The sequence below is a fragment of the Epinephelus fuscoguttatus genome, linkage group LG22 (assembly GCF_011397635.1).
Source record: "Epinephelus fuscoguttatus linkage group LG22, E.fuscoguttatus.final_Chr_v1".
NCBI lineage: Eukaryota > Metazoa > Chordata > Actinopteri > Perciformes > Serranidae > Epinephelus > Epinephelus fuscoguttatus.
Genome location: NC_064773.1, coordinates 18,035,746 through 18,051,586, shown reverse-complemented (window position 1 = coordinate 18,051,586; position 15,841 = coordinate 18,035,746). Strand labels below are relative to the sequence as shown.

Here is a 15,841-nt window from a genome sequence, read left to right as displayed (position 1 = left end):
AGCATTAAAGAAACTAACTTACATGACGCACGCATCATGCATGCTGTGCGAAAGAACAAAGAAAGGGAGGCAACATATGTATCATTTCATTTCAGGAAAGTGGGTGCACCTGAGGGAGGTGGCAGCGCTTGATTTATCTTCCTCGCCTTTGCTGGGTCAGGTGATCTCTTTTGGGAGAATTTAAACAGCCACCCCCAAAACCGTTATGGTTTGCTTCGGCAACACGTGATCAAGCTAGGGCTTAGTATGGATGGAGATTACTTCTGAAACATTGCTTAAATGCGCCAGTGTACAGAGGTAGATTTCATTTTAAAATGCCGCTTTAAAATAAAAACGTATCAGTGTGGATGTGGCCTCAGACAGGAAGTGTGCACCAGCCCCTCTCTCCATGGCTCTACCTTCCCCCGAGAGAAACTGGAAAGACTGGTTCTTTCTTACCGGGCGGCCTTCCCTCTCTCAGCGACCAGTCAGGGGAACATGAAAATTGAGATACAGGTGGTGTGCAGCGCTTTTGTTTGGGACGTGGGGGCCGTGGTGCGTGGAAAGCCCTCTGCAAATCTCCAAACAAAAGAGCTGCCTGTGCCGTTTTTGTCATGGACAATGATCTGTGCTTTACTGTAGCCTTGTAGTTACTGCACACCAAAAACTTTCCTTAAAGTTTTGAGGTTTTAGTTTTGAGTTGAGAGGGTTAGAGAAATGATGTCAGGGTAAGAGAGCAGCCTGCTGACCTCTCTGTAACTCTGGGGACAGACAGAAGCCACTGCAGCAAGGAGGTTCATGCACAAAGCTGAGTGAAACAAAAAGGATGATGTAAAGAAAGTTTCACACTGGCTGTGGAGTTTCCATTCTGCAGAGGCTTGCTAGCTGGTCGAACTCCATGTAACAGTATAACAGTTTAACACAGCAGTGATTTGATTTGGTTTAAGGTCTTTCAGCAGTTTCAGTGCATCATAAAATTTTTGTATAATTTGGGCAAGTCAGCCCCCACACCCTGCCAGCCCCCTCGCCTACTGTCTCTCCCTGCCACAGCACCAAGGTTGACTCAAGCATTAAGCTCAGGAACACGCTCTGGCGGGTTTTATTCCAGCGTTTCCCCACAGTCCCGCCAAACTCTCCGGGCTGTCGTCCATCTTGAATCTTTGTTGACTGGTGAATCTTCCCTTCTGTATGTTTGAATCAGGAGATTTTCCAAAAGGTGTTGCACTTTCCAGATGGAGGAGCCTGTTTCTATGGAGATGTGTGCTGTGAAAGCAGTCAACACATCAGAGTTCTCTCAGTGTTAGCACTCAGTGTTTTGAATAGGTGAGACATCTTGGTTTCACTGTGGCACGGTGCCATGCTGTCTCTCTGCCTGACGTGGATGAATGAGTATAAAACTTGAGATCAGGATCAGACTAACCTGCAGTGTCATGAGAGCAAAGGCCTCACTAGGTGTGAATAGACTGCTTCTGTCATCCAGAACTTGGGGATGTTTGGTGTTTCTGATAATGGAAGAAAAAAGCTTTCCAATTGGAGAATAATTAATCATCTGAATGTTTCAGCTCGGGGCTGTTACAGTCAGGGAATTTCCCATGCACTGATTAAAGGTGGCTCAACAGGGCGATATGCGGTATTACCACAATATTTGGTTGTTATTCCGTTTTTAGAGCTTTGTAAATAAGCTTCATTGTTAGGCTGTTATTAAGAATATTGTTGCTTTTTAAATGACAACAATGACACACTTAAATGTAGTACACAGTAGGATGATGAGGTGCTTTAAGGCGTCTTTCAGCTGAGGTGCTTTGGTTGCTATGATATGGAAGTATCCACAGAAGTAAAAATGTCTGCAAAAGGTAGAGTACCTACTTGTTCCGGATGAAGGAAAGGCTGAAACACACAGGGAGAGAAGATGGACTCGTCGGTCTGTGTGGGTTCAATATTAATATCTCCTCCTTTGTTGATGTTGTTGGCTGATCTGATGGTTGGTCTTTGTGATATTTGTCCCGCCCCTACCCCACTGTGATTTGAAGGCAGCGTAAAAAGTGACAGTCCAGTTAGATGACTGCAGCGTTAGCGCCACCGTGATAAGATGTTTTCATACACACACTAACAAGTCAAGGGAGATTTAATAAGACAGAGAACTGATGAATAACATTCAGGCCTAAATAAAATCACTATTGTCCATGTAGGCGATTTATTTGTCAGAAAATCTACCATGGCTTTTGCCCTGTAGATCGACTTAATTGTTTGTTTTGTCAGCTGACAGTTGCGTGGTTGCAGCAGCTGGAAGGCACATTACACTCTGGTTTTCCTAGCCCACGTCCATACTTGTTAAGCAGTGCACCGTTGCACTGCAGTGGAGCAAATCCAATCTGAATTCAGCTTTCCGCAACCAGAAAAGAATGGCAAATGTGCAGTGCTCAGCGTAGAATGAATGTTGGGTGCCCTGTTGCATTGCTGGCGTTTGTACAATAGTGTAAATATGCAGCGCCTTCATGAAAAACAAACCATGAACATAGCAGTTGTGGTGGTTGTTTTCCATCCCCTGCAGTTGGCTTGTTAATAGAACAATATTGCATTATTGCCGTTATCACGCCACCTCGAGTTTTAGCTCTGCCCATGACAGCTGCCACTCTCCTGAAGCAGTCCATGCTGTGGGTCAGTTGACTGACAGCTCCCAACAATTAAATATTAACGACACCACATCCCAAATTAAACCTACATTAGGAAACTGTCCTCAGTGTTTTCTCGCCGGCTGCTGGAAAAGTGAATCAGAAAAACTAACAGCCCTCTGGTCAGTAAGGTGTACACTGTAGCTGGAGGGGCGACTGTAACCATCGCAATGAATACTGAAAACGAGGCCTGTAGTCTGGTGCATTGGAGGGAATTCCTGCCTCCCCCCTTCACTCTCTCTCTACTGCCGAGTCTCATACACAAAGAGGGCACTGTACAGGCTCTGTTTATAACTAAGCAGTCCCTGCACTGCAATTTAGGAGGCGTGCAGCTCAGGAAATTGCTGGCCTCTGCCGAGGCATGCTTTCACTGAGGGAATGGTATTCATCAGCCAAGTAATTGGCAGGTTACTTTTTTAAATACCTTGTTGGTAATTACCTTATAAACAAAATCACACATCACTAAACTGAAAGGTTGTTTGGACTTGGTGTGAAGAGCAGCAACATTGATCATACTGAGCAATTTGTTGGCATATTTGACATATGCATGCAGCATCAGCAAAAAAAACTGACAGTGTTTCGCGTTGGGTGGTAAGTTATTGCTTTACAAGCGCGTGAGAGTTTGTCATTTTTTAATACCACAGACTAATTGAGGGACTTGACTGTTTGCATATCTGGAAACATGAAACTGGTGTGCACCACTAGTCAAATACACAGTATTTTTGTCATTTATTGGAGCGATGGTCTCTGTATTTTCAGAGCAAACAACAGGATCACCAGGATCTCTGTGGAGCAGCTCAGGCCCTTCCTCGCTCTGGAAACACTCGACCTCAGCAACAACAACATCGTGGAAATAAAGGCCAGCTCCTTCCCCGCTCTGCCTCTCAAGAACCTGTGAGTGTCACCACTTCTGTTTGTGCACAACATGTGTTATTTCTGGAGAGTATGTTATAAACCAACCCCTATGTTTCTGTTGTCTCTCAGGTTCCTCAACAACAATCGTATCTCATCACTCGAGACGGGCTGCTTCACCAACCTGTCCAGCAGTCTGCAGGTTCTTCGGCTCAACCGCAACCGCCTCTCCACCATCCCAGCGAAGATCTTCCAGCTGCCCAACCTGCAGCATCTGTAAGTTCCATTGTTTCTATGCTTTATGAAAGAAATATCTCAACTGTGAGAATTCATGATGTCTCATATGACCATCTTGATACTTTTTAAACATTCTAAATAAAATTAGTCTTTTTCTGACCTTTGCCCTGACTACATACACGAGCAGGGTTTGAACAAGGTGCTTGAGGTGCTTGAATTTGGCACTCAGAAATTTAAGTACTGAAATAGCAAATCAGACATTTTATTACACTAGTCGTATTTACTTGTATTAGTAAAAATGCCTCATGTGGTCCCGTTAATCGCAAGAGACTGGCTGGATCAAAAGGAATTTAAGATCGGGTTGAGATCCTTTCATTAGGAAAATATTAGCGTCTAAAAACCATGTAAACCTTTAATCTTATCGTCTCTCTCCGGTTGAAATAAATATATTCTTTTGGGGCATATTTTCCCCTTGTAAAGATAACATTGGGTGATGCTGACACAACATGCCAACAGCTGGTTCTATGCCCCTCCCTCTGCTGATTTTGCCAGAGAATCGTTTGATAATTTAACAAAATATTTAGCGCTTTGGTAGTGGTACGTTCTTATGTGAGTAGTGGTTAATTAATGAATTATTAGATTTTGAAATCAGTGGTTTCCAACTGGTCGCAGTCCAAAAACGATCCTGAATGGACCGCAAGCGACTCACAAACATGTCAGCTTTGTAAAAAACTCATTATATTTTGAAGTACAGTGAATTTCTAGCACAGAGCTTTTAATTTGAAGTGCTGTTTCCTGCTGTAGAGTGAAGAACGGACAGCTACTCGACAGAGACAGCAAACTAGCTCAACAACATGGCCAAATGCAAGTTTTATGCTGAATATATTAAACTGTGTGGACCTGGAACTAATGACATAACAGAAATCTGGACCCCGTGGCTGGACCAGATTTAACCACTGATTTAGTGACCTTCTGTAAATTGTGGTAGTCTGCATGTGAGGTGTTTAGGGTACATCTGTAATTTGTAGTGTTTTGCATGTTTACCCTGGTTGTGCCCTGACGCTTACTGTTCTGTGTGTGTTTCAGGGAGTTGAGCAGGAACCGGGTTCGCAGGGTGGAGGGACTGACGTTCCACGGCCTGCATGCCCTTCGCTCCTTGAAGATGCAGAGAAACGGACTCAGCCGCCTGATGGATGGAGCCTTCTGGGGCCTCAGCAACATGGAAGTTCTGTACGTGAATTTACAAGAAATGTGCAGCACCTTTTCATGAACAGCTTAAATGTAGTATAAAGCCTCATTGTGTGTGTGTGTGTGTGTGTGTGTGTGTGTGTGTGTGTGTGTGTGTGGGCCTGCAGGCAGCTGGACTACAACAACCTGACAGAGGTGAGTAAGGGCTGGCTGTACGGCCTGCTGACTCTGCAGCAGCTCCACCTCGGCCACAACGCCATCAGCAGGATCCGACTTGACGCCTGGGAGTTCTGCCAGAAACTCAGCGAGCTGTGAGTCCACCTTTTTTTTTTCCCCCTCCCTCCTCTCCCTCTTTCTCTTCCTTCCCCTCCCTCTCGTTATGCCCTCCTCACTTTCCATTCACAGCCTGAACTCCCAACACTTCTCTGTGTCGCCCTCTCCTCCCCTCTGGCACTCCCGCCTGCCCTTCCTCACACTCCAGTTCCTCCTGTCGCCAATACATACACACAGACGCACAGACAAAGCAGCGTCTCTCATGCCCTGCCAGCGAGTGCCACTATTAAAGCACTGCCAATTTATTACACACCGCTTTGCCTCTTCTCTTTTCTGTTGTCAGTTGAACCAAAACATCGGGCTCCGGAAGTGCTGCTTCTTTCTCCTGTTGGAAATTCCGTTATTAGTTGCAGTTTCTTCCATGTCAAACACTACGTTACCCACAGACTTTAGTGATTTCCCTCCCATCAACACACATTCCTGGAAGCAGATTGAATTTCCTTTGTTGTGGCTGTTGTTTACAGCAGTGGTCAGCTCAGTGTTTGCAGTGTCTGTGTGAGTGTTTTTCACAGACAGGTTGTTGTTCCATTCCCTGTTTCACTCGCTCTTATCACATGAAGCTGAGCGTAAACAAGCCGCCCGTCGGCTGGGAGCACGCCCAGCTATCTGATTTGACCTCATCTGAGTTTACTTAAAAACTGGCTTCTCTATAATTATTACTTCTTATTTTTTGCAAACAGTTATAAGAAGAAATCACTTTTTTTACTGCTTATAGGTATCTTAGTTATTGACTGTTATCCTGTTTTGTTGTGTGTCCTGCAGCAACCTCTCCTCCAACCATCTGTCCAGACTGGAGGAATCCAGCTTCGTAGGCCTCAGCCTGTTGGATGAGCTCCACATCGGAAACAACCGCGTGAGCTTCATTGCAGATGGAGCTTTTCGGGGGCTCTCCAACCTGCAGATGCTGTGAGTTGAATTTTAAAGCTTAATACAAAGCACTGTGCAAAGGGTTTCCTTGTGTTGTTCTTTGCTTTGTGTGTGAATCTTATCTGACTTGTATTATCGATATGAAATCAAATACTGAATGTAATTCCCTCTATCAGAAAGATATGGAACCAGAAATTTGATCTCAACACCACAATATGTTTCTTCTAATTCTGTACAGATTAAACAAAGCAGATATAACATATTACTGAGCTTTAGAGCTTTGGTACACTGATTGTTATTTTAACTATTTTGCTGATCTAGGCTAGCAGCTAGCTTGTCAGTCTTGTCCATAGACTGTAGAAAATAATGGACGTGGCCACTGTGTTGTCACCCATTGGTTTGTGGGTTACCAGCTAATACCAGCTGCTAGCTTTGTTAGCATGGTACATTTAAAGCTATGGTTAGCTTAATTTTTGAGAGTAAAAAATAGGCTTAAACCATGAATATAAAATTTACTTACTATCCTAAAAGCTGAATGTCCATCTTCTTAAGTGGGATGTATACTTGTGCAGCAGACCCTATGCCGTAGCCTTCGCACGTGGCTTACGCCTTTGTCAGCATTTGTACCTGTGCGATGGTGTGTCTGTGTCACTCTACAGTTACATCTCCAAAACACTAGCTGGCACAGGGTTTCTGTGAAGTGCTGTCAAGTTTAGTTGATTCAAAACACACATTAAACACACATTAAACATGGCTTAATAGCTACCATTTCAAACACAAGTACATATATCAGCTTCACTATAACTCACAGCATTCACAGACAAACACTTGTCTTTATCTGGACACATTTTCTCCACAAATACAACATGCTAACGTTTTTAGCACAAACCCATGGCATTTTACATTGTATAAATTAGCCTAGCAGCTTACAGACTTTTCCTCTTCTCGTATGAAGCCAGGGACAACAGCAACATTAAACAATGTTACAAAATTCAGCTCCATTATTCAGCTCCATTAAAAGGTTCACCATCAAAAAACTGTCTTACACTAAACACGGTTTCCAAACAAATACAACATGCTAAGGTTATCAGCACAAGCCATAGTATTTTACATTACAAAGTATTTCTCAAAGTAGATAGTTTGTGTGATTAAGTGTTTCAGCTAACAGTCATATTAAATATAAGTACGAGTCCCTATAAACAGTGAGTACATGCTGCCCTGTTGCCCCTCCCACCCTGTTTAAACCCCCGTCCACCATCAATCCTCTGCCTGAGTGGAAATATCCTGCCTGATTTGTTTTGGGGATGTAAAATAGATTACTGTGTTGAGGTCTCTCCACACACATAAAAAAACCTCCGAGAGGCACAACCCCCGACCTCAACAACCCCCCTCATCTCTCCCCTTCCTCTGCCTGACCCCCCTCACCCACACCCACACCCACATCCACCCATCCCCCCCTTTCCCACAGAAAGACTCCGTAACATTTCCCCTGGTTGGGAACTTTTAACTGGAACCAAATGTGAGCTGTGCTGCTGAGGTCACCGTAGGGCAGGTGTGCAGCTAGGTGGACATGGGTTGCTTCAGGGCTTCAAATCCACCACCCCCTTCCATACACACTCACAGACACATACGCACACACCCTTCCTCAATCTCAATCAGCCATAACCAGGCATGTCGAGGAGGAAAATAACTGTTTGAAAGCATTAGAGCAGCTGAGGGATCAAAGGAGGTAATTTCTCTGGGAAATTCTTGGCTTTTAGTGATTTAGTACTCCAATGCCGTGTATTAAGTTGTTTGGTGTATTTTTCTGTCTGTGGATGGCAGGTATAATATGTCCACGTTTTGCAGCAGTTTGAGTTTGATAGCTGAAAATGTTTCAGTTTTGGTGTCATTACCTTAAAATCAAAGTGCAAGAGCCATCTTTCTAAAGCCACTCTACTTTGCCCTGATGTTCAAATACAAAGAGAAATCCATTAGAGTAGAGGCAGAGAGGCCAATTTCTGTATCCACAGCAGTGGCAATAAAGGTTGTACGTTTTAATTGAGTAAAAATGTACATTATAAGTAGGCTTGGAGATTTAGGCAACACTCAATTAAAACAGTGCGCACTAAACAAACTGGTTTTTACATAAGGATGAATATTTACACATACGGTTTGTCGGATGTGACTCTTAGGGCTGTAACGATATTTTTGACCAAATACCTTGATATTGAGCAACAGTATTGTAGGGTTGACTATTGGTGCTTTCACAAAATACTTACACAATGAGATTTTTGACGATCATCAATGATATAATGACTAAACCAGAAGTTTGCTAAGTTCTGAAAATTACATCATTTTACTGTAATGCAGTTACACAATATAACAATGTCCAGAAAAAAAAACATTATCTAGTTATATCACTATGTCGATTTAATATGGATATATTGCCCAGTGCTAACACCTGCTAAGGTCTGTTTTTTAATGCAATTGTAATGGTTTTAATCAGCATTCACACCCGGGTCAAATGACTTTGCAGCAGTCACAGGTATTTAGCGCCTCCGGCTCCAATCAGCACACCTGGGGGAATGAGCTAATTTTAGCCCCTTAGCCGGCAAGTCGTAATGATGCGCCATCACAAAACACTGTTCGTCTTCGCCCAAGCAGCACTCAAACATCGTTCCAAATCAGTCTGCACCAAGTTTGAAATACTGACTGAGTAAATAAAAGATAAAAAGAAGTAACTAATGTTACTGTAAAGTTTATTTTTTTTCTCCGTGCAGCTGTCTAATAGTGCTGTCTACCGTTTACCTGTTCTTCGAACCTGTCCATAACGTCAACGTGACACACCTGGACCAAAAAAAAAAAAAAAAAACACATAGAAAGGGAAAGGACTCTATAGCCTATTTTTTTAGCAAGTTTGCCCATGTTTTAAAAACCCATGTGCACACACTAATGTTGGTGGAAACAGGGTTTAACTGAACCAACAAGCAAAACTTGCATTAGCTTGCACGTTCTGTAACACATTAATGTTGAAAAGTAAAACAGCTAATGGAATATGGTTGACATATCTTTACTGTTGATAAAATTCTGTTTAGTAATGATGGAAACTGCGAATAGACCAAAAAAACGTTAGCTAAAACACCAACAATGCTAGGTAAGCTAGCTAAATTGAATTTGCACATATATGGAGAAATATGTGTTTCAGAGTTAGTGGAAGAAATGATCTGGCCATTTGGTCAAACAATATTGGCGTAACATTTTGTTAATAGGTATATTATTATGTCATTTAAAAAATTAACCGTCTACTTTTTAAACTAATATTAGCTTAGCTGGTTCCGTTAGCTACAGAAAGTAGTTAAAAAGTGTTATTATTAGGCGAAGTTTAAACACACAGCTTTGATTCTGACTAAGGAGCAATTAATGCTCTTTAGGTTTTAATGATTAGACTTCACTAAAAGTAGGGGATATACAGAAAAAAACACGACTCCTTTTCACATACGAGCCATTAGACTATGTTTACTATCTCAGATTCATTATATATTTAATGGTGAATAGAGGATCTTTAGTAACACTTCCTTTGAGGCTAACTCATACATATTTGAGTTGCATGCAGAGTATATTTATCCCCTCAAACAAAGTTTAAAATGCAGCACACATGTTATATTGCAGCGTTTCCTTGTAAAACTTCCTTTTCTACACAACACAGAAAAGCCATGGCAGACTTTTAAAAGTGCCGCAGAGGCCAGGAAGGAACTTCCTGTCAGGCACGGAGCCGCTTTGAATATAATTTTAAAGTCTGAAACATTTTCCCCCCTCACACGAAATGTAAAGCCGCATAAAGTTTTATTAACATTGCAAGTGCAGTTGTTTTCTGGGTGTGGATTTTTTACAATGTGGTCTCTCTTTGTTTCTGAAAGGGATCTCCAAAATAATGAAATATCCTGGACCATTGAAGACATGAATGGCCCTTTCTCTGCGCTGGACAAGCTGAAAAAACTGTGAGTTCATGATTAACGTGACATGATGTTTCACCACGGACTGTGTGACTTTATGAACAAAATGAGGCTGAGGTTTGAAATTAATTAGATCTTTGTTGTTTTCCCAGATTTCTGCAGGGGAACCAGATCCGCTCGGTGACCAAGAAGTCTTTCTCTGGCCTGGACGCGCTGCAGCACCTGTGAGTTGGCCTCGTGTTTCACTGATTGTTTCCAAAAGTCCGAGCTGTAAACTAAGCAGGGTGAATCACACTGAGACACAGAGGCTGTTTGTTAGAGCCGTACACCCAAACTGTCTTCTCTGTTCCTCTGCTTTGATGTGGAATCAAGAAAAAAACTCTGCCATTAGTATCTTTACATGTGTGCCAGACTATATCGATCACCAAGGCAAGTGCAGGGAACTCTGTCTCTGTGTGTGTGTGACTGTGAGTGTGTGTGAGTGTACAACAGCTGCATTTGATTCTAATTAGAGTTTTTTCCCAGCCGTTGCCAGAGCTCAAAGCAGCCCAGAGTTGGGCCTCTCTTGATTAACACAGCAAACTGCTGCCCAAAGTTTTATTGTTCTGGAGCCCAGACCTTTTTTTCTCCCTCTCTCTCGATTGAAGTTTTTGTAGCCTTGACTCTATACGGCTGATGCCGGCAGAAAAAGCAGCCATCTTTCCGTGAGGATCTTACCAGTCCTAATTCCTTTTCTCTTCTCTCCACAGAGATTTGAGCAATAACGCCATCATGTCCATCCAAGCGAACGCCTTCTCTCAGATGAAGAACATGCAGGAGCTGTAAGTATGAGCATGTTTCAGGACAGCTTCGGTTAGTGGTTCAGTGTTGATGTGGGACAGAGCACCAGGTGAAACTCATTATAGTCTGCTGGGAAAGTCAGCACCAAACAGCGTCTGCTTCAGTGTTAATAACGGGTTCACAGGTTCCTTCTTCTCCTTCTACTAAAGAATAGTTTCTAGTTAAGAGCCAGGCAACAGATTTTTTTTTAAATTTTACTCAAACTATTGCGAATTTAAGTTAAGAAATGTAACTTTTCCCCATTAAAATGTCTCAAAACGACTACACCAACGTTGTATTGAGTTATGTGCTGACATTATCCCGAATGTTTCCAACAATGTTCAAACCCAGATAAATCTGCAGATTTAATTAGGGACACAGTCATGTCATTCTGTTACCCGTCAGTGGCGTCATCCCTCTTTGTACTGTCTGCCAGACGCTGTCATGAATTGACTTTTTATCCAGTTTTAAGCCACATTTTTACGCTACACTTTTGGTTGTTCTTAGCTCTATCTTTTAAACAAACGCAGGACATTTAGATCTTAAGTTATTAGAGAAACAAGTGGAACAATTGTTAGCAGCAGCTCGGCTCCAGCCCCTGGCATGCCGAACAGTGTTGGAGAAACACATGATTTTTAACGTGAAGCTGCTTTATTCAGTGCTTTTACTGGTTTAAATCATCAAGTCCAACTTCTGCGGAGATTTAGGCTCCCGGTAAAAATCTTCTGAAGATCTGGATCTTGAGTTATAAGAGAAAAAAGATGAGCACACATTAGGAGGAGCTGAGCTAGCAGCCACTCCTCAATGAGCCAAACAGCATAGAAAAAACACAGATTTTTAAAGTGAAACTACTTTATTCAGTGCTTTTACTGGTTTTTATCACCTGGTCCATTTGTTTTGCAGAGGAAGAGACATCTTCGGATAATTCTGCTCCCAGTTAAAATCTCCTAAACAATAAATCTAGAAGGAATCCTAAACCTGATGTTGCACTGTTTAAACCTTCTCCTGTAGATTTCACTGTTGTCATTCTAGTTTTAACTTCTCGAGATCCAAATCATAGAAAACCATCCATTTACAGTGACATTATTGCATTGTGAATAAAGCTTTTGTGGTATCTTCTCCCTTGGCAGCCGTCTGAACACCTCCAGCCTGCTGTGCGACTGCCAGCTGAAGTGGCTTCCCGTCTGGGTGGCAGAGCAAACCTTCCTGCCCTGCGTCAATGCCAGCTGCGCCCACCCGCAGATGCTGAAGGGAAGGAGCGTGTTCGCAGTCAGCCAGGAGGAGTTTGTGTGTGGTAAGTGATGCATTCACTCGGTATAACACCTTCTCACACACACACACACACACACACACACACACACACACTGGTTTTCCATTTACGAGCCGACCCAGATTGTTCAGTATTTTCCTCCCTCACTTCAGGACAAGCTAATGAGTCTCATGAAGAGAACGTTATGGAAATGTACCAGGTTACGTTTTCAGCTTTCCTGGTTACCATCATAGTGAATTACTGAAGAAATATTGCAGCTGATCAGTTCATCTGCCAACAAAATGCCAAAAAAGTTGGCCAGACATTGCTAAATAGCTACTTCCTGACCTAAACACGTAGACACTTTTACACAGAAACTTCAAATTCGCCCTTTTCATTTCCTCCCAGATGACTTCCCAAAGCCTCAAATCACCGTGCAGCCGGAGACCCAGTCGGCCCTAAAGGGCACCAACGTGACGTTTGTCTGCTCGGCGGCCAGCTCCAGCGACTCACCCATGACCTTCGCCTGGAAGAAAGACAATGAGGTCCTGAACGACGCGGAGATCCACAACCAGGCCCACCTGCGGGTGCAGGGAGGAACAGGAGGCGAGACGGAGGTGACAGAATACACAACCACCCTGCAGCTACGTAATGTGGAATTCTCCAGCGAGGGAAAGTACCAGTGTGTCATCTCCAACCACTTTGGCTCGTCCTACTCCACCAAGGCCAGACTCACTGTCAACAGTAAGTTTGGGATGGGAGTATTGTTTGGCATGTGCTCCCCAAAATGTCCGTCTCAAAGAATTCTAATTAAATATCGTTTTCTCATCTCCAGTGCTCCCTTCCTTCACCAAAATGCCAATGGACCTGAGTATACGTGCTGGAGCAACAGCCAGGCTGGAGTGTGCCGCCGTTGGTCACCCCTCGCCTCAGATTGCCTGGCAGAAGGATGGAGGCACCGACTTCCCTGCCGCCCGCGAACGCCGTATGCATGTCATGCCGGAGGATGATGTGTTTTTCATAGTGGATGTCAAGACCGAGGACATCGGCGTTTATAGCTGCACGGCTCAGAACACAGCTGGAGCTATTTCTGCTAATGCTACGCTAACTGTTCTAGGTGAGTAACTTACGTTGAAAGGAGGGATAGAAGCATGTACGCTGATGATTCACTCTAACCTTGTTGGTTTCTTGTCACGCTAACTTATTCTACTGCTGTCGTCCTTCTTTCAGAAACACCCTCCTTCTTGCGGCCCCTCATGGATCGCACAGTGGCCAAGGGTGAAACCGCCGTCCTCCAGTGCATCGCTGGCGGCAGCCCTCCCCCGAGGCTAAACTGGACCAAAGACGACAGCCCGCTGGTAGTGACTGAGCGTCACTTCTTCGCAGCTGCCAACCAGCTCCTCATCATCGTTGACGCCGCAGAGGCTGACGCGGGGAAGTACACCTGCGAGATGTCCAACGCGCTGGGTACGGAGAGGGGTAACGTTCGGCTGGCGGTCATACCAAATCCCAACTGCGACTCAGGAGTGCAGGGCGGCGTGGGTGTCGGCATGGTGGGCGGGGCAGGATCAGACGATGATGGGTGGACCACTGTGGGAATCGTCATCATAGCTGTGGTGTGCTGTGTGGTGGGCACGTCACTGGTTTGGGTGGTCATCATCTACCACACCCGACGACGCAATGAGGACTGCAGCGTCACCAACACAGGTGGGTTCAAATGGTTCCCTGAATCATAAAAGTATCACAGTCTGTGGACAATAAAATGGAAGTTAATGATATCACTCCATGTCCTTGTGCTGCAGATGAGACCAACCTCCCTGCCGACATCCCCAGCTACCTGTCCTCCCAGGGCACACTCGCTGACCGACAGGACGGCTACATCCCATCAGAGAGCGGCAGCAGCCATCAGTATATGGCTTCGTCAATTAGTGGCTTCTACTTGCAGCCGAAAGACATGAACGGTAAAACATCGTCCCCTTTTCTTTATCCTATGGTTGAATCCCTCTTCATTGTCAGGTTTTCTTACATGATACTGTTCCTGCACCCGTACAGGTTTTTGTCAGCTGGATACAGGAAGTGAAGCAGACATGGAGGCAGCTATCGATCCTCTGCTCTGCCACTATCAAGGTCCAATCAGCTCTCTGCTTCGCCGAGACAACATGTACCCCACTGACTCATCAGAAGTCTTGACAGGTCTGTACAAATTTTCCATCAAATAGAAAATGCCTTGATAAACTTTTGCAGTGTCCGAATTTTCCTGATTTACAGTCTTTCTCACTTTTTAAAGGAATTAATCATTTCCTTTTCCTCTTTTTTTACCCTCAGGCTGTTCCATGGACCAAAGGCCCGTCTGCATTGACTCCTACAGCGGTAACCTGACCAGCTCTAAAATGAGGGACTACTTAATGTCGGAGCATTTTGACCTCTGCTCCTCATCTGTCCTGATGCAGCTCCCTAACGCCAGCCTCCATCACGGCCTCTCTCACCAGCAAAACGACCGCCGATCATCCGTGGAGGAAGTAGAAGCCAACGACTACGGGAGAACTCATGAGTGTCTTCCCCCCTCCGCCACCTTCATGGGTACGTCTTAAGTCTTCTAAGAGTTTTCTAAAGTTTCCCGGATTTTATTTATACAATGGTCTGACTTCTTTTTCTTCTTCTCGCTCAGGAACATTTGGGAAAGCCCCCTGGCGACCTCACAAGGACCTGTACACAGGCTTCGGCCCACCGTCAGTGACGCATAATGGAATAACTCTGCACGAGAATCCTTACGCTGCTCCAGATGCCGAATCAGACCTCGAGGAGAACAGTTTCACGAAGGACTCGTCGTCAGAGCAAAGCAACAGCGTATACGAACAGCCGTTTGACAGCAGCAGGACAGATGCCATCCCGCAGCGCAGGACGAGCACTTAGCTCAGAGACTCTAGTTTTTCATGAAGAGGACGACCAAAAAAATAAATTTCTACCTCACTGAATGGACACTTTTGCAATAAAGGACTCCTCAAATGTGCAACGAGTGAATGTAAAGGACAATTTGATGTTCCTGGAGAAAAGTGAAAGGAGCATATTAGCAGCTGTCCTTCGAGGACACCGCTTCAGTTAAATAATATAGATGAGTATATACATTTTTTATATAAAGTTTATTATATTTTGTAAATTGTATATAAACAGATTCCATTATTTTTGCTTACCTTTTGTCTATGAGTATTTTGCAGCCTTGCCTATTCAGTTATTCCAGCTTTGAATGAAGCAATGTTTTGCACATGTGTAAACAATAAAAAACACCTTAATGTGTGCTGCTACATTCACTCCAGAGTCCTCACTGAGTTTTTATCATGCAGGATATAGAGGTAGAGATTTAGAGGACGTGGTGCTGGCGGTGGGTGCTAAGCGCTGGCCTTCCAGAGCAGAACCACAGACCGCCAAGGACGCCTCAGGTCTGTCATCAGTCAGCCCCCCCACCGAGAGAGAGACGGAGACAGAGAGGATGTTTAACCGTTTGTTATCACAATCTGGTTCCACGTACGGCTCGGTAGTAATCACAAAAAACAGTTTATCAACTCTCAGCAGAATCATGTGGGACGAATTTACTGTTGTCCAAACTAATGATCCGCAGCAACATGAAGGCTTTGATCTGATGTTGTTTTAATAAATACCAGAAAATATCCTTAATAACATCCTGACAGCGGTATCAAACCTATGGCCACACA

General features: G+C 44.0%; 1 protein-coding gene across 1 annotated transcript in view; it reads left to right on the top strand.

Annotated features, from left to right (window-relative positions):
- lrig3 (leucine-rich repeats and immunoglobulin-like domains 3) overlaps nucleotides 1-15,435 on the top strand; it is a 28,528-nt gene extending 13,093 nt beyond the window's left edge. The window contains exons 4-19 of the mRNA XM_049566328.1: nucleotides 3,411-3,545; nucleotides 3,636-3,779; nucleotides 4,827-4,970; nucleotides 5,096-5,239; nucleotides 6,024-6,167; nucleotides 10,028-10,108; nucleotides 10,216-10,287; nucleotides 10,813-10,884; nucleotides 12,013-12,176; nucleotides 12,540-12,875; nucleotides 12,967-13,248; nucleotides 13,362-13,838; nucleotides 13,934-14,092; nucleotides 14,184-14,324; nucleotides 14,457-14,711; nucleotides 14,800-15,435. Coding sequence (XP_049422285.1) covers nucleotides 3,411-3,545; nucleotides 3,636-3,779; nucleotides 4,827-4,970; nucleotides 5,096-5,239; nucleotides 6,024-6,167; nucleotides 10,028-10,108; nucleotides 10,216-10,287; nucleotides 10,813-10,884; nucleotides 12,013-12,176; nucleotides 12,540-12,875; nucleotides 12,967-13,248; nucleotides 13,362-13,838; nucleotides 13,934-14,092; nucleotides 14,184-14,324; nucleotides 14,457-14,711; nucleotides 14,800-15,044 — 2,995 coding nt within the window. The 3' untranslated portion in view covers nucleotides 15,045-15,435. The remainder of the gene's footprint in view (nucleotides 1-3,410; nucleotides 3,546-3,635; nucleotides 3,780-4,826; nucleotides 4,971-5,095; nucleotides 5,240-6,023; nucleotides 6,168-10,027; nucleotides 10,109-10,215; nucleotides 10,288-10,812; nucleotides 10,885-12,012; nucleotides 12,177-12,539; nucleotides 12,876-12,966; nucleotides 13,249-13,361; nucleotides 13,839-13,933; nucleotides 14,093-14,183; nucleotides 14,325-14,456; nucleotides 14,712-14,799) is intronic.
- The last annotated feature ends 406 nt before the right edge of the window (nucleotides 15,436-15,841 follow it).